At 40.3% G+C, this 23,111-nt stretch overlaps 1 protein-coding gene across 4 annotated transcripts in view; it reads right to left on the minus strand.

Moving 5' to 3' along the window:
* Positions 1 to 23,111, minus strand: part of VAV3 (vav guanine nucleotide exchange factor 3) — a 317,308-nt gene that overhangs the window by 3,856 nt on the left and 290,341 nt on the right. The window contains exons 22-27 of one of the 4 annotated variants that reach the window (XM_088474049.1): positions 22,933 to 22,967; positions 22,689 to 22,805; positions 17,292 to 17,379; positions 9,362 to 9,491; positions 5,980 to 6,063; positions 111 to 262 (exon numbers count right to left, since the gene is read on the minus strand). In XM_088474049.1, the coding sequence (XP_088330175.1) occupies positions 111 to 262; positions 5,980 to 6,063; positions 9,362 to 9,491; positions 17,292 to 17,379; positions 22,689 to 22,805; positions 22,933 to 22,967 (606 nt within the window). Of the gene's footprint in view, positions 1 to 110; positions 263 to 5,979; positions 6,064 to 9,361; positions 9,492 to 17,291; positions 17,380 to 22,688; positions 22,806 to 22,932; positions 22,971 to 23,111 lie in introns of all 4 variants that reach the window. The other 3 variants (XM_088474048.1, XM_088474051.1, XM_088474050.1) reach the window with 3 other exon arrangements.

Genomic DNA, 23,111 nt, shown 5'->3' on the forward strand with positions numbered 1-23,111 from the left:
AATGAGAATTCTACTATCAGAGGGAATATACTTTTTCATAATGTACACAATAATCAAGAGTTTACTGCACACATTTGATGAATATCCTGTTACCCATGAATATACTGTACCTTTCCACTTGATTCTCCTCTCCACCAGCCATTTGTCCCAGCCTTTGTATAGATCTTAACCACGTCACCTTTGCACAGCGTCAACTCCCTCATGTCTCTGGCACAGAAATCATAGCGAGCAATTGCAATACCTAGAACCTTGGGAGTCAGGACTGAAAGAACAATGGCATGTAATCATAAGAGGAGCTACAACGTATCGCCTCATAGTAACATTAGTAAATTTAGCAGGACATAGAACATTGGGTTGTATAGTATTAAACTGTAAACAAGTTAGTGGAAAGTGAGAGACAATCCCAAGCCCTGGATACTAAATCTCTGTGTTAGCGTTACCTATATCTTTTACATTTGCAAGTGGGTAGGGTCCAATTTATTCTGTTTTTCTCCATCCTAAATTGCTACGGTAACTTGCTATGATTATTCCCCACTATTCAGACAAATGATGCATCAATATAACTGGATAAGCAGATACGGGTCCATACAACTGTTTTATGGGGTGGATTTTAAAACCTGAGCCAGGTTCTGGAGGTTTATTTACTAAGCGGCAGCTTGCAAAAGACACTGCTTCCCGGCATGTTTAAGCCCGAAATTTAGAAGATCAATGCTTTTAATAGCACAAGATTTGCTAGTAAATAATCCCCACAGGTCAAAAAGTACATTTGCAATTCCCTAAGTAACAAACCTTTGCAATGTCTGTGTTTGTTAATGGCGGGTTGACTTTCTCACTCTCAAGTGCTCAGTTTTGTTCTATATAAACTGACAGCAAATACAATTCCATGATAACTGAAAAGATTTGCTGGGATTGGATATTTTCTTGCAATGTAAATGGACATAGTAAGTAAAACATAAACCCTTCTGTAGTGTATGTTCCCACTAACAAGGCAGTATATTTACTGATCCATTTGGGTCCTGGGACAAACTTTTATAGATTGAGGAAATGTTCATTAAACAACATTTGATTGATTCTCAAATCCACTAAAAACCATTTTGTTCTACAGTTTCTCCTATTTAACTTATTTGTACAGTAATTCTCCTCTACAGACACCATGTATTCTATCATTATACACAGTTTCATTATAATGTGTCCTACTGTTTTAAACGGGATGGGTACCGGATGCCGGCGGTCAAAATCCTGATGCCGGCATCCTGACAGGGTTAGGATACCAACACCTGTCAGTAGGTATCCTAACCATTTCCCTACCATAACCCTCCATCCCCGGTGCCTGAACCTAACCTCAGCCCCTAGTGCCTAACCTTCCCCTTCTCGCTCCCTAAATTAACCCTCCTCCCCTAGTGCCTAACCCTAACCTTCACCCTAGTGCCTAACACCTAACCTTCCCCCCAATCCCGCTACTTACCTTCGGGAGACCGGCGGTCGGGATGCCGGCGCCGGGATTCTGACAGGTGTCAGGATTCCGGCGCCAGTATTCTAAGTGCCGGAATCCCATGTGTCGGGATACTGAACGTATCCCGTTTTAAACAATATTGTACAATAGAAAAATTGGAACATAATGGATAAATAATAAATACTTAACAGTGTCTTTCATGGCCTAACATAATCCTGCGCAAAACTTTCCTCAATTGCAATATGTTAATCTTACTTATAGTGCAACCAGTTCCTGCTCTACTGATGTGCCCAGCTAGTTTGTTGCTCATAGCGCGCCATTCAGGCCTCCTGTGTCGCGCCATGAAATGTGATGGCTGTACTGTGGCGTACCGTGGTATTCTACAACGAAAGATAAGCCATGGCATGTAAAACACTGCTTAACCTCTAGGTGGCGAGTGCTCCATTGATAAATCTGTCATTATGTAATGCCTAGTGTGCGTCTTCTGGTCAATGTTAGCTAATATACGGCTGCTTTATAGGGACTCGGTACAGTAATATGCATCTACTGTAGGGTCACTTTTGGGGACAGGTACTTTGCAGCATAGTAAATGAGATGTGTCCACATACATCTATCCTCCGTACTCTACAAGTTGCTCCACACAAAGCGCAAGAGTGCTGTGTGACTTGGTAGCGCCGAGCGTCTTTTATGCGTCTTTTTATCCTAATTATTAGCACAAGCAGCTTCTGCTGATTAAAAGATATGCAGCATGTCTATCTTCTGTGTGCCAGTACGGGTGTATTTGCAAGCAAATCACTACGTTAAAGTGTTATAGTCGCTATTAGAGTAACGTAACGTTTTGCGTGCAGATACACCCGAACTGGCTCACAGAACATAGGCATGCTGCATATCATTTTAATCAGCACAAGCTGCTTGTGCTATCAATTCGCTTCACTGTATGATTCAGATGCATTTGAAGGTAAAAAGTTGCATAAAAGATGCTCGCGCTACCGAGTCACGCCATGCCATAACAGAATTCACACACACCACCAAGTGATTTATTTTTAATCTTGTAATGAAGATTCAAAAGAAGAAGAAAAAAAAAAACACCCCTTCCATGAATCGAACCCCAGACCTCAAGGTGCAAGGCGCAGACCTTACCAACTAGCACCAACAGCTTCTGCTGATTAAAATGATATGCAGCATGCCTATGTTCTGTGAGCCAGCATGGGTGTATCTGCAAGCAAATCACTACATTAAAGTTTTATAGTCGCTATTAGTGTAACATAACGTTTCGCGTGCAGATACACCCGAACTGGCTCACAGAATATAGGCATGCTGCATATCATTTTGATCAGCAGAAGCTGCTTGTGCTATCAATTCGATTCACTGTATGATTCAGATGCATTTGAAGGTAAAAAATTGCATAAAAGACGCTTGTGCTACCGAGTCATCATGTCTTAGTGAAAGCTTTGCATGCCTGTGACCCCTGTCTGAGCCCATGAGACAAATATATATATATATTTATATATATATATATATATATTTTAACAGTACAGGACTCAAACACAAACTGTACTGTTATTATTTAATACTTTATTACACATTCTTCTACAGCCCTGATTCCATGACCAAAATGCTATACTATAGTGTACCCAATCACAGCTTCTATCAGTCAATCATCGGGTGGTGATACAGAAAATGCATTGGAACTCTGGGCTGTATTCAGAAGTGGCCGTACGGTCTACGACCGCACGGCCACCTCGATGTTTGTCTAGTGCGCATGCGAACGAGGGAGCTGGCTCCTTCGTGCGCATGCATGAGACCCGCTACGACCGACAGCGCTGGTCGTAGCGGGTCTCTTTCCAAAGGAGGCAAGCTGTCGATGTTGATTGACAGCTCACCCCGTTTGGAAGGCGGGCCGGGGGGGTGGCAGCCCAAACGGAGGCGTTCCCATGGGAACGCCTGCCGTTTGGGGGAGGCCCCACTGACATCACTAGTGATGTCAGTGGAGAGCTTCCGGCTCTGACAGAGCCAGAAGCTCTCCGGGGCTTACGACAAGTGAGACCCTACCCTAGGGTCTCGTCGTAAGCCCCGATGGTCGCAATGGTCAATGACCATCGCGACCATCACCCTAGCGGTCGTTAGAGCTGTGGGTGTTAACCCACAGCCTAACGACCGAAACAGAGGCGGCCGGTCAGGATTCAAGCGGCCGCCCAGTTTCTGAGCGACCGCTTGCATCCTCCTACCGCCTCTGAATGAGGCCCTCTGACCCATGTGCTGTGTAGTTTAGGAATAGTGACACCTGGTGGACAAAAAGTTGTATTACACGATATGACTTTTTTCCAGTGCTACGCTACGTTCCGTTAACAAACATTCTGTGTGGCGCGACTCAAGGCTTCTGTGTAGTGCGAGATGCATGGCGCGCTACATGGCTGTATGGAGCAACAAACTAGCTGGGCACATCTGTACATTCTGGTAGATAGATTACTCAAGTCTCTTAAGTCCAGGTATACTGGTACGAATTGCCAGACAGACAGACCTAGGTCAGACATAAAGCATGCTAAGGGATCATATGTTTCAGAGTTGCCAACTTTTGTTGTAGCTAATAACTGGATAATCCCTGTCTATATGATCTTACATTTTACCTTTGAACGTATTTTCCCACTTTGCTCGGCAGTCCCACAAGAGACTGGCAGGCACATACATCATTCTTTATTTGTAACTGGAACTTAGAGAAATGATCTAATATGGAGAAGCAATCACGTTTTGATAATACATCAGCGAATGACACTCTCCTGACCTTCATGTAAACACTAGTCATCTGATCAGTGCTTGGACACTTACTATGTTACATCCCTCTGATTTTGTATTTCCAGGTGTATCCATGAGCTTCTGCAATACGTTTCCCGCGGTTGCTTACAGCAGGTGTAAGAAGCCGTACTAAACAGGCTCAGTTCTACAGTGGAAAGCTTTCAATAGGTTGATTCTGACCAATCTCTTATTATTTAATAATTTAAATGGAAATGTGTAATTCATCTAATCTGCTAAAGGCAATTTGCCATGTAAATCTCCAGTTTTATAAATTTCCACACATCCCACAATCACAGAAATCATTGATTTCTGATTTGTGTTGTGCAAGTAGGGGAATGTATTAAATGTCTATTTGCATAATTGCCATGGGATTTTCCAAAATGATCTCACTGACTTCAATGCTCTCGTAATTAGTAGTAGGGCTAAATAAGTTAGTAAAAGATAATCTTTGGAAAAATCTAGCTGTAAACACCAAGGACCATGCAGAGAGCTGATTGGATAACTGGCAGGTAGCAAGCTAGTCTGTAAAATTAAGGGGTTTATGTATCAAGCAGTGAAAAGTGGAGAAGTTGTCAATCAGCTTCTACCTATCCTTTTTTAGAATGTATTTGATAAATGCTACCTCAATGCTGATTGGTTTATAAGACCAACTTCTCCACTGGTCAATTTCTCCACTATTTTCAATGCTTGATACATCAACCTCTATGTGTCACTTGTGTCTACAGTATGTACTTACTGTAAGCTGAGGTGTAGCTTCTCTCACAAGCATCTTACCTCAAAAGCTACCTGTCAAGCCCTCCCTTCATATATATGTAAAGTACTTGCAGATCCACTTCCAGTGATCAGACATCCATGCGAGCAGTCGTCTGTACACTGAGTTGGCCACATCTATGTGATGCACCACCCCAAGCCATACTTGCCGACTCTTGATTTGTCTTTTCCTGGAGTAGCCCGGTCATCTCGGCTTCGGGGGGTGGGGCCAGGCTACAGCTAGCATTAGACCCGCCCTCTTTGCTGGAAAGCCCGCGGTTCGCGGGGGCGGGACTAAATTATGCTATTTGCATCATTTAGCTCCGCCCCCTGCATACGGATCCGCAAATTTGTCCTAAAAGCTCCCCATCCTGCCCACTTCAATAGGAAGTGGGCGTGATGCGGGAGATATGCCTACTCTTTCTAAGGTGTGGGGCGTAACCCAAATGGTACGTGTGCATTTGACTATTTGATGTGGTCACCATGGGAATTTGAATTTATTGCACTAGGAGGCGCTGTTCTTTCTGTCACTATTGTTTCTAGATTCACAACCAATGTGGACCATTGCATTTGACTATCAAGCTGCTCCTGGAATCAGACAGGATGTGCACAAAACAAAGGACGTATTTATTGTGGTTTTGTTTCATTTGATCATTTACACTGGGTTAACTACATGTATTAGCGCCAGAATCATCATTGTTTTTATATATACACACATCACAGATGCTACACTAATATCTCTTGTTCCCTAAAGATGCACAACCCCCAAACAAATTAGACATGTGTATCCTTTTAGACCATTAACCAATTCAGAATAATCATTATATTATTATTAATATCACCTTTATATTGTATTTTTGCTGTCTATAAAGCACTGTACTTATTCTTGCTGCTTACGTCTGACATTTTCCAAACAGGCAGTTGGCAGCTCTGATTGACACTGATGGACATGCAAGAGGAATAGAAAGCAGTGCAATAGCTACCTGACCAGAAGGGAGCGGTGGAGGGGGGCACAAAGCTGTACTCAGGCGCAGTAACAAAAGCAAACCCACATAGCACAGACGTGGCTTGGAGAGAAGACAGACAAGCAAAGACCAGAGAGTCACAACCACGTCACAAGGTCACCACTAAGTAAAACCACAACAGATTTATATATACAGCATTACTAAGTAGCACATCTACTGCACAGTGTCAATGAATAGCTCAGTCACATTATTCTCAGCCCACACACACAGTGCTAGGACAGGTAACTTACAGCACGTCTCTGCATCATAGTAGTTTTAAAACAGTTGGACAGTCACAAGAACTCTATTATTGCTGTTGTGTGAAGCTGTGAATGGATTCATTGTTTCCATTATAGTGGTTAATGTGTGATTAATGATTATATAATATAATATACAGAAGCGGACAATGGAGCTGATGCAGAGTTGAACAAATGCCTGTTAGCAGAACATATTTTGCATGTTTTCGCAAAACACTTGCTCTGGAACGCAACGTGCGCAAGTACAGGAGATGGAGAGTCACCCGCATTAATAGCATCTACACTCACCACTAACCAGACGTAACTGGGCTGTAATGTGGCTTTCTCACGTAGGCAGAGTTCAGAGAGGGAGTAGGTTTTGCAGTGTTGGATAGAAGCATTAAAATGTTTATGCACCTAGTACAGGGTAGGTGAAGTGCGCACGGATGATGATAACTAGCAGCAAATCAAGTGTACACAAATCAGGTGCACCGCAAGATGCATACAGCTCTGCATACAGGTAAATATACACATTCTTTTAGTACATGCCATTTACGAACAACATAGGCCCAATCTTAGTCCAACTCAGCATCATACCCAATGTTTGGCTTTACAGCTGCTGTTGCTCTATATACAATCAGCATACTTTGTCTGATAATGTTAGGCTGTAACATCTACTATGTACACATGTGTCCTTACACATCTTTGCTGCAGCCGTGCTACACAGCCCCTCTCAGGGTTGCTATTACTGCAAGTGTATACTTGGCCGTATAGGAGAAAAGTGGTGCAATTACAGTATTTTCTGTTTTTTATTCATTCACTCATCTGCTGTGCTGACAAACATGTATAGCTGAGCTGTTGAGAAAGGTGGGCTAAGTAACCTGGTTGTCCCATGTAAAGATTACCTACAGATGTGTCCTCATACACTATTGCTGCAGTCACGCCACACAGCCCCTCTTGGCACGCCAGGTCCCTCACAACCCTGTGTGTGCTGAACATCTTTTTCTAGTCTCTTTCATACCAAAATGCATCTTAGTAGCAAAGCGATGCGTCTAAGACGCACTAGGAGACTGTGCTAATTAATCTCATATGTGACACTTATATCTGTGTGCAACTGAGTCTGAGGGGTACATTTACTACGAATCGTGTTTGGCCGAGATTGCATTCTTAGGTGAGTTTAGGCATTTTTTCCAACTAACAAATTTACTAAAGATAAAATCAGCTAAGTTTGGGAGAGATTTCTCTCGTTTCACTGAAAAATTTGGGTGAGATTGCAAACTCGAGAAAACTCACCATCGGCCAAACTCGGAAGTACTTTTCATGAAAAAGATTCAACTAATTTACTAAGAAATGAGATTACAATCTCGGGTGTAATTGTAGCAAACTCGCAGCTAATTAGAAGTTTCAAATACACCACCTCCTAAGCTGCGAGTTTGCCAGAAACATACACAAATCAGTGTGATTTGTGTATGCTTCTGCATTGAATCAGTGTATAAATGGTTAATTTTAAATGAAAAATTACATAGACCCCCCCCCTCCCCCCCCCCCAAAAAAAAGACATAACCAGCCCTGGGCTGCTCAGCCAGCCCTGGTTTCTAAAACTACGGTGGAAAAAACATGTAGTGTTCCCCCGTATTTTAGGAACCAGCACTTGGCTGCTGGCCAGTCCTGGTGTATAGGGGGAAAAAAAATACGTAGGGGTCCCCTATATTTAAAACCTTACTCACACAAGTATGTGTGAGTGAGGTGGGTAGGGGTATGTAATAAAGTTATACTTTACAGGGTGTGTGAGTGTTGTGGTTATTTAACTATTTCTTTTACAGCGGGGGTACGGGTGACGGCCGTCTGCTGGCACTTGTAGTTCCACAAGTGCAAAAGGGCAGGCATGCTGGCACCTGTAGTTCTACTGTAAAATACAGTAGTTTATCACTATTTTCCCCACTATTACCCCGTACCCACAGCCCAGGGGTGTGGGGAAGAGCCCCAGGCTTCAGACATTATTGGGGGTGTCCCCACCTCCCCTGAGATCACCGGCTTGGGCTGACCGGCTTGGGGTGAAAATGCTTTGGCTGGGGTGACCCGGTGATAGGCTCCCCTGGCTGTGGCATTACACCCTGGACGAATTTGAGTCCAGTGCTGGTTTTAAATATAGAGGGACCCTATTCATTTCCCCCCTCCGTATTTTTAGAAACCAGGACTGGCTGGGCAACCCGGGGCTGGTTATGCTTTTGGGGGGGACCGTACGTAATTTTTTTAAACTAAATTAACCCTTTATTTACAGGTAGACCACACAAACAGCCTTCACATATCTTACTGATATGTACAGGCTGTTTGTTCGGGAGAGTTAGGCAGAGAGAATACACTGCAATCTCGTGTGAGTATTCTCATTCTAAACTTGCTACTCGGGGGAGATATTTCGATCTGCTTCACCATCGACCAACTCGGTCACAGCTAAACTCACTTCTTAGTAAATTTGTGAGTTTCAGACGCATCAAATCACCGGAGTTTCGGCGATGATAATCGAGTTGAAATAAAAATAAACTCGATCAGACTCGAGTCTTAGCAAATTTACCCCTGAATCTGTATATGAAGTGCTACCATGCAGCGGCTGTGTCTTTTTTCCAGTTCAAGTTTTACTGTGCTTTGTATACAGGCTCAGTCACACCCAGATATTTCGGCAGAAACAAACACTCGACACAAGACCTGGCGGCTCACTGAAACTAGGTTAATGAGGACACATCTGTATAGCTTAATACATGTAGCAATTTGTAATATCCACCCTTCATTTGGCTGTATATAAAGTGTATTAGTTTTCACATGCACTACCGTAGAAGGCAAACAGCTCCCAAAGTTCATTGAAAAGCTACTTCTAATTTCTATAATGATAATTAATAAAAACTTCTGCTCACTGGTGGCTCTAGAAATTGTATGACACATGGTCTTTGTCTAGTAAAGCTTTTTGAATTCCTTCTGGTAACATAAAGCTTGTAATTGCCAGTTTTATCTCGCCAAGGATGAGAAAACCCTTTCCTTTTATAACAGGATATCAATTAGGAAACTAGACTAGAATAATCAATTAAGGATCATGTCAGGCTGATCCACAAGAGACACAGATAAATACTTACACATTCCAGATGAGCGGTTACTTGCATGTCCAGCTTGATTTTCAGGTGCTTTATAGGGGAAAAGAAGAGTTGTATCCAAACTCCTGAAACCTTCTCGGAGAGACTGATGTTTGTAATATTCTACAAGCTCCTGTACAGAAATAGAGCATGAATCTATTATGAAAGGAATAACATTTTATAACTATTCTATTAAAGGGGTTATTCATCTAAACAGTCACTATGTGCTGATAATTCTAGTGTGCCCCTCACAGGGTAGCACTGTGGGGTGCCTGCCACCTGCAGCGTGAACATTTTGACCATTTTGAACTATGCAAATAAGAAAAAAAAAATATTTATTGTTACAATAACTGCTCAGACGACAGTGACCGGAACGTTAATAGTTAATATACTGCGTCCCCATGCAAGTCTCTGCAGTATGCACATACAGTAAGTGAGTTGGCTTTCACTGAGAATAAAGCACATTTCTAAAAGCTGTTGTTCAATTATGTCCATTCTGAGATGGCAAAAACAGAAGGTAGCATGTTAAAAATAGGTTAGTTTAAAAATATGCCCTCTGAAAGTATAATAATAATAATAATAATAATAATAATACACATTTTAAATGCATGCCTTTAAAGCTATGTATGTCTTAGAATTATGGATGCTTTTTTAGTTCTTTTGCTTAATACAATGTATAAAAAAATTTACTTATTTATATCCCTGTTGCTATAATTATAGATATCCTGACAGACTGGATCAAACAGTTCAATACAAGAGAAGGCAGCCATTTTGGGAGCTGACCCAATGTAGTCTTCATTTCACTAGGAACCAGTGACATCACTTAGGCACTTTGTACTAGGGATGGCCATGTAGGTTAAACCATCAACAGGGGCACCATCAAGGGTTTCACCCACCGATGTTTATTCCTGCTCTGTTACTCACCAAGCCAATCAGAGGTGGGAGAGAGACTTCATGGGACGCTATGCTTCGTGTCAAGGCTCCAAGTAAAAAAAAACTATTGGGGGGCTCTGTACCATCGATTGTGGAGAACCATTGGATCAAAACCATTTACCATTGGAGTGTAACCATCGATAGTTGATATCCATCCAGACTTTGTACTTTTGTAATATAGCCTCAATGCTAATAAATTAAGTACTATCAACGGGATGTAGTTAGTATGCTGGCGGATGGGATGCCGGGCATCAAAATCCCGACGTCGGGACTAAAGATAGGCGTCGAAATCCTGACGCCTATCTAAATCCCGACGCCGGAATCTCGACAGCCGCCATCCCGATCGAAGGTACATCGGGGCATCTTAGCTGTTAGCCATGGGGGGAGGAGGGTTAGGGTGCAAGAAGGGAGGGTTAGGGGGAGAAGGGGAAGGTTAGTATACTTACCCATCCCCTGTCGGGATACTGAGCATCGGGATGCTGCTGTCTGCATTATGACAATTTGCATCCCGACTGCCGGTATTTCATACCCAACTCCTATCAACTGTAGGAAGTGAACTGCAAACAGCCAATCAGCAATGTCTAAATAAGTCTGCAAATGTGAGCATCATCCTAATATATGTACACAGCAGGCCTCCAGTCCTGGGATGTCTATTTGGGGATGCATCCAATTCTCATTAGGCCATTTCTGCAGGTGGCGTGCTGCACTTATACGAGTATAAACATGCCATTACTGTTCTCAACTTATTCTTGACCTTCCCCATTCTGCCTCTCCATGTATAATGGACTGCGATTCAGCACAGATTGATATGCATTTTAGTATATATGCTCAGTACAGAAATGTATATAGTTAAGGCTCAATTCTAAATAAGGCTCAATATAAGTTACTACAGATAACCAGTCATTTGGACATAAAAAAAACACACAAACAAACAAGTAATAATCAGCCCCCAGCAATGGATTTCTACAGCTCAAGTCTAACAAGCACATAAACAAAGCAAAGACAAATATATAGGCAGCATATTTAAATAGTCAGTTAACTAATTTATTTCCTCTATTCCAATTATACAAATATATTGTTCTACTTTTATTGCTATGTTCCTGGTTTGTAAAACTATAAAGCACCATTACAAAAAGGCACAATTTGGAGAGTTTATGTGTAAAATTAAATCTCTTTCATTATTATGCCACTACAAGTCACTTTTGTCATTCATTTTAGTAAACAAAACAAATACTGTAGCAGGAAAGCACAATGAACTTACTGGCAATATAACATCAGCTAGTACATCACACATAACATTTCTTACATTCAAGACATATGTATTAGTTTGCCCAGTCAGCCATTTAAAATAAAATAATAATAAACAACCATGTTGTGTATGACTGTGTGACTTTCTGGCTGCTCCCAGGTCGGCACAGCGGGGGGCATAGCTCAGAATAGGTGGCCAGTGCGGTGGGGCATGACGGCGCGATGTATGCTTCTCCAGACTGCCTACTTTACTCTGGGAGTGGGCGGACCTGAGCAGATGCAGTGCAGGACCGGGAGACTTGAATATTCTTCCAAGTGGCCAGAAGTAGAACCCGAGATTCGGGAATCTAGCGGCCGTGCTGGGAAATTTTATTTAATTCAATTACTTATACCTATTCATTTGTATTTGTCACTTTCTACCTTTTTATTTAATAATTGCAACAAGTTTAAATTGGTCACTCGGCCACTTTTATATTGTCACATATATCAATTCTAGAGATCACATATGAACCACTCAATAAATCTATTCTACATTATTTTTATGCAACTCTATAACTAATATAAATTATTTTTAATAAATAAATTACTATATATTATGACACATTTTTTCACTGTCAACACATTTCAGTCACTTTCCTAATTCTCAGTTGGACACCATAATACTAAAAAAAATTCCTAGCTAATATTACTATTAGAATTAATTATTCATATATATAAATTTTTTAATAACGATTTAATAATAATAGACTACGATATCTCAACTATACAGAGATTGATATTAATTGAAATTATTTTTTCTGGGTTTTCTACAATTCTATTTACATTTTATATATGACTGTATATTATAAATTATCTTTCTCTAGATATCCTTAGTAATTCCTTTTGTCTCTTATTATTTTGATGTCATAATGAATCTTTTTAGAATAATAGAGACAATCTTTTATTGCTGATTATGGCTATCTACAGTCATAAATCAATAATGCTATACACTGTAGTGAATCTATTTCACTTTTCATATACAAATATTGGATGGTTTCCATTTATTTTCTCACTGTCTGATAACTAAGAACCTATTTATATCAATGAATGACGCTCCCTATTAGCCGAGGTATAAGGGATGTTTACTGGCTTGTAACCATGTCAATCTAACTGATGACTAATCTGATTGGCTGTCAATAGGTTTTAAACAGAACAATGAACACAGGGGGTCAGGTGACTTGTTGTGAACAAGCCTAAACAGCGACACGCGTGTCAACCCTATCTATTTCCCTCCTGGCGTTGGCCTGATCAGCTGACCGGCAGACAGGCTGACGGACTCCCTCCTGCATGCTGACTTCTATCCCCACGCTGATGTTCAACTACACGTGGCTATTCAGCCTCATACAGACTTGATAAACAGGAGCAGCGCTCCAACTTTTCATTGCATATGGGGGATGTGAATGTTTAGCGCAACTAATGTGAGATCTCAATAAATTGATATTGGATTAATATGGTTTACAGGTCACAATAACTACTACCTTGTTATTTCTGGTGGTTCTTTTGACTGGTCTGGGCGAATTTAACTCCTGCAATACCTATTGGCACCAGGGATTATCTAACTCCCACTACAAAGACCTTTAACAAAATACCACTGTACTATATTTTCCATAGACACTAGTTTCCTCACTCTCACATCACCAGTTCAATACGTAGGAATCAAATAACAGGTGAAATCAGAAGTGAGGAACACTTAAGGTGCTTACACACTGGGCGATAAAGTGGACGACTGAACGACAACGATATCGTTATCGTTCAGTCGTCCACTTTATCGGCCATTTTTAACCCCAAAAAGATGAACGATAATGACGACGCGCGTTCCCGCGGGTCGTTCGTCATTATTGTTCATCGGGCTGACATGCAGGCCAACCTGACGATCTCGTCAGGTTGCTGCATGTCAGGGAATGGGGGAGAGAGCCCGGCGCTGAACGATATCATTAATGATATCGTTCAGCGGCTGTGCTCAATGTCATGAACGACATTAAGCACAGCCTGCCGGGGACAACACTACACAATATCGCTCAGGGAGCATATCATGTAGTGTGTACGCACCATAAAAGTGTCTTACTATTATTTACCTCTTGCGTAAATCTGTATAATGTGACCTGTCTTCAATTTCTTTATAAATGGAGACAATGAGCTTTTAATACTACATGATAACAGATAGATTTGTCTATGCGGACCGTCTTATCTTTAACTATCATGGTCTCCTATATTGACTATTAGATTGCTGCTGTAAACATTCACTGTGATATATATTGAAATGAATTAATGTGTTCTAATTAAGCTATCAGATCCTGCTAAAACACTACAATTAATGTAACTGTATAGATTGATATCATGAATGACTATTGCTGCTATTTGTAACAAATATTAAATTGAAAACTCCTGTTCTACATTCCTCACTTATGTCACAACATTATTCAAAGAAGTATGTGCAATATAACTGGATGCAATAATGTTCTACAGTGATCTGTGCAATATTGTTGATAGCAACTGCTTATATTTAGGGTATTGGCAATACTGAGGACATGTGCAATTTGTTGATTACAAGCTATTATCTTATGGATTATGCGCAATATTATAATGATTATATTATCTAAATGACCTACAGGGAATTGTGCAATAATTAATGCCACATGGTTTTGTGTATCTTGTATTTGACAACGTATTGGCTAATTAAGGTTTAGATACTGTTAAGACACATATTGATGTTACGGTATAGATTGACGTCATCTTTGCCTATTGCTGCTACAAACTTCAATAAATGAGATACTGAGGACTCATACTCCACATTCCTCATTTTCCTCATGAACGGTCATGTGCAATACAGCTGGTTATTGTATGCGCAATATAACTGGATTCAACAATATTTTACAGGGATCTATGAAATATTATAGATAATATGCATTTAGTATCAGGGGTATATGCAATATTGAGGATATGTGCAATTGCTGTCTAGATGTTACTACCTCATGGATCATGTGCAACATAATAATGATTTCACTATTTAGTGACCTGTAGGGAATTGAGCAATAACTGATGTCATATATTTTGTGCATTTTTGTATTGATCTCATGCTGTAACTGTATGGGATATGTGAATTAAGATTGAATATATAATTGATCAATTGTGCTGAAACAGGCCTGTATTTACAGCTACCAATTGGAACTTTAAGGTTGTAACTATAAATACGCCTTTTACTATTAGATGGACATGTACAATAAACCATATATGGCCATCGAAGGGGACAATAATATACAGTACTACTGATAGTGTTTTGATGCCTGATTATCATGACCACACAATATTCCATATGATAAGTGCCTGATTCTATTACGTTGTATACTAACAGTATTACCATCTTTTTCCATTTTTTATGTGTACCATTTCTATATTTGGAACATATATTGCTGTAGCGTAATAATTGATACAAATAACACATGCTTATCATGTTGTAATGTTTCATTTTTGTCCCAGTTAAATAGAACACTTTAATTATCTATTATAGCACATTTATTGAACATTTGTGACTGGAGGGAAACTCCTGGATACATAATTACTATATTATCTAGGATAGGATAAATAATTTTATTCAAATATGTTTTTCGCATTTATTTATTCATAATTATTCATCTTATACAGGTAGGTAATAAAAGTTAAGTTTTAATTATCATAACCTTTACATCAGTATTTAAGAGTGCCCCAAAAAGGAATTTTTCTTTTTTGCCCTTGCAATATACATTAATAGATATACATATATATTAATTCCAGGGAGCACCACCAACACATTGTGATTTACACGGTTAATAACCCAGAACAATAACGTGTTACAGTTGGTTAATAGATCAACACATATCAACATATATATTTTTCCTGTGCAGGGTCCCATTTCCCATTCCCCTTTTCCTTTTATATAGAGTAGGCAAGTATGCTGTACAGACCTATAGCTATTCGATTAAGCTGGGTACACACTATGCGATTGTGTACCTAGCCGACAGGACGATGCGATGGAACGACACATTGCACCATCTGTACACACTGCATGATTCGGTGTACAATGGCACGATGTGTCGCTCCATGCTGAATTTAGCAGCATGTCATCGTTCACAGCAGATGGGACCATGTGATGAATGACCTGCAAGCACTGCAATCGGGCGTACACACTTAGCGATCCGTATGATTTATCGTTCCGATCCGCGTTGGAACGATGTGTTGTAAGATGGATTGCATAGTGTGTACCCAGTTTTAGTTTCCTTACCCCAAGGAACTCAGTTGGGAATGGATAGGTGGATGTCGTACATAACACACGCTGCCAGATAACTTCTACAGGTACTACTTATAAGCAGGCAACTTTGGTCCCACCTGGGAATTAGTCCATCACTCCATTAGTAACATCTATCTGTTGGCATTTCACTGGTGGTTTGTGAAAGTGTTACTGACACAAGACAATGAACCCGGATTACACCAAGGGTTTATATGCTAATGATAACTTAATCAGTGCCGGAAAACTACCAACCAGAATCCACTAAGTAATAGATGCTTCTGGGCTTTGTAGTGTTTGCGGTAGAGTATTATGCGGTATACAAGAATCTGTGTGTGAAAATCTGTTGAGCTACATGTCTAATTCTGTAAGTCTCTTTTCTGTAAGCAAGTCCTATAGGGAAGTATACAGGGACACGGAATAAATAGTATTGAACATAGTTTACATCCTAATTTCCAGGAGAAATGATTGTTTCATGGTGTCAGTTCTGCCTGTTTTATTATACAGATAGTGGCATTTCAGGGAAAGCGATAGTCGGGGGCACATCACCCTCTCCACTAGAGATGGATGAAAGTACTAACATAATGTGTGCCAGAGATCACACTGGCAATAGTAGATAACAGTAAGCAATCTGTTGTATGATTTATTATGAGTGCAGACTTATTTTCCCACACTGATCTCTTGCAGCCACCGCAGGAGAAACAACCTGTTCTATTATTTCCTGTGAGGGAGCCAAGGACCTGATCCCTGGAAACCCAAGGGCAGCAACCAGAGCTAAATTGTCAGCACTAAACAAATGTAAGTTTAATGGCAAAAAATTGGTAAATGTAATGACTAATATTTTAACAAAACGAATAGACCATGTTTGTTTATTGCGTAAGCAGGAAAAAAGGATACTGGTAGCATTTCTTTGTGTTGTATAATGACCTGTAATACATACTGTAGGCAAAGCACACATTAAACTTACAATGGGATGCAAAATAAAATGTCAGAAATGATCAAATTCAGATTTCCACAAGTTATAGGCATGTATGCAAGAGTGAGGGTTATAGGCATGTACGCAAGTGTGCGTGTTGTAGGCATGTATGCAAGTGTGCGTGTTATAGGCATGTACGCAAGTGTGCGTGTTATAGGCATGAACGCAAGTGTGTGTGTTATAGGCATGTACGCAAGTGTGCGTGTTATAGGCATGTACGCAAGTGTGCGCAGAGGGCAAAATAAAGAACCTTAAGATCAGATAGAGATGTGCAATTTTGCATTGTGCCCAACCATGACATATGACACCAACAATGCTGGATTTATATAATATAACTAAATCATGTGCTGATATTTTTAGTTAACAAGCCATAAAGCTTTCAACTTTAGCAGAGATGCTCTTGGGCAGAAAGAGTTTAACAAACAATAGATCAGTGTGACACTTTTTTTTAGTAAAGGAGCGGAATCAATGCTTACCATTAAACTTTTAAATTTCCTATTTTCTGCAATGCGAAAAAAGCCATCTCTCGTTAATATCTTGATGTGCTTCACTTCATTGTTGTACCTGCGGGCAAGGCATAACTTCTGAATATAAATTTGCTTTTAATCAGCCAAGGATCAATAATTACCTGCGGGCAGGGCCCAGAACAAGAGTAAACAGATTCATTGCCCAGGCTGAGAGTATATTCCATCCAACACAGCCTGACAACTCATTAACAGAATATATTTAGCAGGGTGAAGAAAAGATGCAGTTTGTTTTTGAAAGATCAGGCTGCAAGATCGTATTTATACCCAATTAGTTCTTTTATATACAGCGTGATTATATTCACATTATTTCTTGTTATGGGCCAGTGCATCATTTTAATATTCAAAGGTGAACAGACGAACTTCTCAGGTGTCATGTAAGCCAGAACTTTTTGGGGTAGGTGCAGGGGGTGAGGTATAGTTACATGCATTGCACACACACTTATTATTATTATTATTATTATTATTATTATTATAATAATAATTATTATTTATTTATAAAGCACTTTTCTCCTAAATGACTCAAAGTGCTTTACATTTGTCTTTACAGTACAAATTAGAAAACAAGCTTAACAAGGGACATTAGTGAAATGCTTGGGTGAATAGGTGAGTCTTGAGTCTATTTTTGAAGGATTCTAGAGTGAAGGCCTCTCGAACTGTGCAGTAAAGTGAGTTCCATAAGGTCGGAGCCACAAAGCTGAAAGCTTGACCCCCAGATGAATTCCGGGAGATTCTAGGTACTGTTAATAGTCTTTTGTCAACGGATCGCAGTAATCGTGTGAAACAGTAAGGAGTCAGAAGCTGCTTCGGGTACCTTGGGCCCTGGTCATGTAGGGCTTTGAAAGTTAGTAAGCCAATCTTGAAAACAATTCGCCATCTGACAGGCAGACAGTGAAGTGACTTATAATAAGATATCCATTTAGACATGTAACTAGATAACACGCCAGGTACTGGCTAGATCAGTTAGTGTTGGAATAGTAGAGACATTGTGGTATTTACTGTTAAAAAAGTTTATTAATAAAAAAGCATAATTTAAAAGTTTATTTCTGGATACTATGTGGTATATTTACTAATGTACGGGATTATAGGAGTGGAGATGTTGCCTATAGCAACCAGATTCTACAGTATAATCTTCTAGAAGTTGCTATATATATGATAAGTAGAATCTGATTGGTTGCTACAGGCAACAGCTCCATTTCTATAAACCCACACTTTAGTAAATATACCCTGTATAAATGTGTCAAATATCAGACATAGGCCCAAATGCATTAACCTGCAAGATGCAGGCAGTGGCAAGGTGTTGACAAATAGTCACTAGATTTAAAGAAGAAATTTGTTTTAAGGTAAAATCAACCTGTTTTTGCCTTAGAAATAATTGCTGCTTTAAATCTGGCAGCTACATCACTGACATTTTGCTGCTGTCTGCATCTCGCAGGCTTTTACATTTGGGCCACAGATGTAATCCCTTTACTTGGAAGGTGCAGTTTGTTATATTTTGGGGTTACTATAATTTCACAACAGTAGAATGGACAGAATAGAGTGATATGTATTTTCTTCCATGAGTTGCAATATTTTGTCCCAATGTTTTCTATTTAAAAAAAATCTAGATTGAAGCAAAATGTTCACTTATGTAGACAAAGAATAAGAAGTTGATTTCCATGTAAGAAAAATATGAAATAATTTCACACGCCCCGCGACATAACGGGTGATAAAGTGAAATAACATTTAGCGGAGTCTGGGCCCCACTTAGCACTGGGCATAAATTTACTTATAATTGTGTTTGCCCTGAGTCTGCTCGAGAACAAACACTCTGAGCTTTGTAAAAAGAAAAACGTGAATTTACTAAGATTCGAGTTTCCCGATGGTGAATGAGATCGAGTTTCTCCCCGAGTTTCCTGCAACTGACCGCAGCCAAACATTCCCGAACAAGCAGCCTGCACATAACAGTGAGATACATGCAGGCTGCTTGTGTGTGAACATTAATAAAATCAAGCATTAATTTAAATTAAAATAATAAAATTGATGTGGGGTCTCCCTCCCCCCCCCCCCAAAGCATAACAAGCCCCAGGCTCCTGAACCAGTCCTGGTTCTAAAATTTCGGGAAACGAAACGTGTAGGGTACTCCGTATTTTATGAACCAGCACTGTGCTCTGTGAGCCAGTCCTGGTTTTTAAAATAGGGGGGAAAAATGGCCTGGGGGTTCCCGTATTTTAAAAACCAGCACCGGACTCAAACTACTGTAGCCAAAGCATTAACACCCCAAGCTAGTCAGCCCAGTGCAAATCTGTACCCTTTAGCTGGATTATCTCCTGACCCTACATGAGGCCATTGCTGCAGGCAGCATTGGAGCATAAAGATGAAGAGCAAACACAAACATTTATTTGTTGTTATCATTTGCTCTTCTGTGTCTCACATGTCAGGGGACCCAAAGATAGCATAACCCATCCATCAAGAAGGTAGGACCTTTTCAAATGCATTAGACACCCTGCTCCCTTCATCACAGTAATTACCCAAGCGCCAGACAAGGAGGTTTAGCCATATTCTCCTCAGGAGCAAGAACAATGATTATTTTTTGTTCAGCTCTCCTTGGGGAGCTGATGGCCTACAGCTGGTCATTAATTCTTTCTCTGGATGCCTGTGGAGTGGAAACAGAAAATGCCTATGACTGAAGCCCTTGACATGTGCTGTTCTCTTTTATGTAAGCTTCTAGCTTTAGGTAGACAGGGCAACATACTGTACTGCCATATGTACACATTCAAGCACCAGTCTATGGTTTCACTGGGTTCCCTTCCTCCCCCAGTCCTATTTGCAACAACGAGCAGATGAACAATGACTAGATGAAGAGGTGGCGAAGTGAAGCAACTCCTATCTGCAGATAAATTCTGGTAACATGGGTATGACACCAGCAGATGTGGGAATACACATGGTCTTTAGGCTGAATCTATGCAGAAAATGAACTTCATGGATGCAGGTCTGCTGGTGGATTGTACAAACATCTAGTTCTCCAGGATTTGAAAAATGTAGTTAAAAGCACATTTATCAGGAAAGGTCCTAGTTTTCCTGGAATTGTATTTGTTACCTGCCAAGTAGAGTTAGTATTATTGCTCTGAATGTGCTTTATATTATATGATCTGTCTGTTTGATTTGATCTAAACAAGTATAGTTATACAGCTCCTAATCCTTGTCAGTTTCTACTTTATTGGATTATTGTTGTTATTATTACTATTGTGTATTTATTAGGCATTACAGACATGAAAATAAAGGAAAGGATGGACCCTTCTCATGAGAGAATTTACATTCTAGTTGGAAGAGGACAGAGCTAAAACAAGAGGAGCAAGTGAGGTTCAGAGCAGAGATTATGGCACTTGTGAAGGTATGATTAGTGCTTGTAGAAGTAGGACAAGCTTTAATAAGCAGAGTAGAGATTGTAAGACTGTGGGAGAGTCAGATAAGGAATTCCTTAAGTGCATAACAGAGGAAAGAGTCTTGAAGGTGTGAGGGAAGTGGTTGTACATTGAACCTGTAGATTCTGTTTGTGCTGTAGGGAGTGTATTTTCCTGGTATTTGTAGGTAGCTGTTTGTGACGGGGTTCGGGGTGCGGCCGGTGGTTCAAATCCCGACGCGAGAAGCCCGGCAGGGGTGAAGATCCCGACAGGGGTTTTTGGTAAGTACTACTAACCCTGCCCCCCTCCCTAACCTCCCCCTCTAGTGCCTAACCCCCCCATTAAGTGCCTAAACCTAACTCCTCCGTCCCTGCAGCCTAAACCGTTTAAGTCACAATGTGATGCAACAAAACCGCTTCTGCACTGATTAATTTGATATGTGACACTTTATACCGTATGTCTTTATATCCGTATTTGAGTCTGAATCTGTATCATGGAACCTGGCGTGAAAAAAAAGTGGCGGCCGCTGCATCATGGCACTTCGTATACAGAGTCAGACTCAGTCACACACAGATATACAAGTGTTGCATATCAAATGAATCAGTGCAGTACCGTGAAGCGGTTTTGTCACATTGTGGTGAATAAGACGCTTAGCGCATGTCGAGTCGCACAGGGCCTGGCGTGCCAAGAGGAGCTGTTTGGAGCGATTGCAGCAATAGTGTATGAGGACACATCTTCTGGTCCCTCGTGCACAGGGAACCCCTGTTGTCTGTTTCTTTCTGATTTTTAATGTGCTGGTATAAGGGGTGCATGATACCTTCCCTGGCTGGTTGAAATATTCAGTTTGAAGTGAACATGTCCTTTATCCTTAATAGGAATAGCTATGCTCTTTTTTTGGTTATTATAATTATAGTGCAACATCATTCCCTACCTGTTCCTGCACAGCTGAAAAAAAATGTCAGTGTGGGTGTAGAATTTTCTATATAATAGATTTATGCGTAGCCAACAAGAATCCAATACTAATACAAAGTTGTATTAACAAGTATTTAACAGATTGAAAGAAATGCAGAGAGGAAAGCAATTAGGTAAATCAGATTTATCACTTATGTTAGGTGACAGATGTATACTTTAAGATGAAGAACTGTGAAAAGTAGATAATCTGTGATTACACTACTGATGTATTAAGTGTCAGAGGATACTGGTCACGAAGGTGAGTATATTGTAGTGTGCAAAGCACAGTGTGGAAAGTAGTGCAAGCAGGCATGCAAAATAGTGGGTGTGGCTATGCAAAATGGTGATTGTTGTTTAGAAGATGGGGCTAGTATGATAATGAACATGTACAGTAGGAACAAGAGCTGTAAATACAGTCTAGCCACATATCTCAGCTTAGGCAATGAGAGAAGTTTCACTATTCAACTGTAAGTACATAATGAAGAAGAAAAAGGGTCAGATCAAGAAAATATGGGTTTCTCATTGTCTAACTTGAGTGATTCACAATGTTAAGCTGGGAACACATTAGATGAATTTTTTGAACGATTTGGAAAATTCCGACGGTTCGGAACGGCAAATTGTTAAAATCACTATGCGCGCTCCCACATTGTCATCCGACGCATCTTCAGGTCGCCCCTAAATGCAGCTCAATCTGACAATCTCGTTAATGATTTCCCGCAAATCGCGCAGTGTGTATGAACTACCAGACGACCATACGATATGTTAACATTATATAGTTAATGATCTAGCCACCAAACGATGCAAGATATATTGGTCGGTCATTTGGAACATTGCACAGTGTGTATGCACTATATCGTTTGTAAGGGAGCTCAAGGGAAATCTGTATGACCATCGCATCGTTTGCTGATCGTCTTATGTGTAACTATCTTTAGTCAAAAAAGTACCTGGACATTGCCTTTCTTCTTCATAACTATACCATGAATTGTACACATTGCAACCTTAAGGCATTACTTACTTAATACTGATTGCATACTCTCTGTTCTCTTTCGTTCTGTGTCGGATGAGGTAGGTGCTGTTCTCTCTATTCATAAGTTCTGCCTCTGCCTGCACTCTCTCCAATGCTCCTGCATACCTGGGGTGGTAAAAGTTACATTTAAAAACTATATATAAATGAATATGTATACATCACACTGCCTGACACACAGATCATTGTATTGATGCAAATCAGGGAAGCTGAAAGAAGAATTTGATATACGCACCAGGGCTGTCCAGAGTAATCTACAGGTTTCGGGACCTGCTAAGGTAAATGAAAGGAATCAGAGGTCAGCTAGTGCATCTAAAGAAAGCCAGTAAGTGCAGTAATGGCAGCAAATTGGATGCTACATGGGTCTGTCACTACTGTCAGAGACAATGTACATCCCATTGTCATTAAAAATAT

This window comes from Taudactylus pleione, unplaced genomic scaffold, assembly GCF_031769625.1.
Source record: "Taudactylus pleione unplaced genomic scaffold, aTauple2 ptg000146l, whole genome shotgun sequence".
Classification (NCBI taxonomy): Eukaryota; Metazoa; Chordata; class Amphibia; order Anura; family Myobatrachidae; genus Taudactylus; species Taudactylus pleione.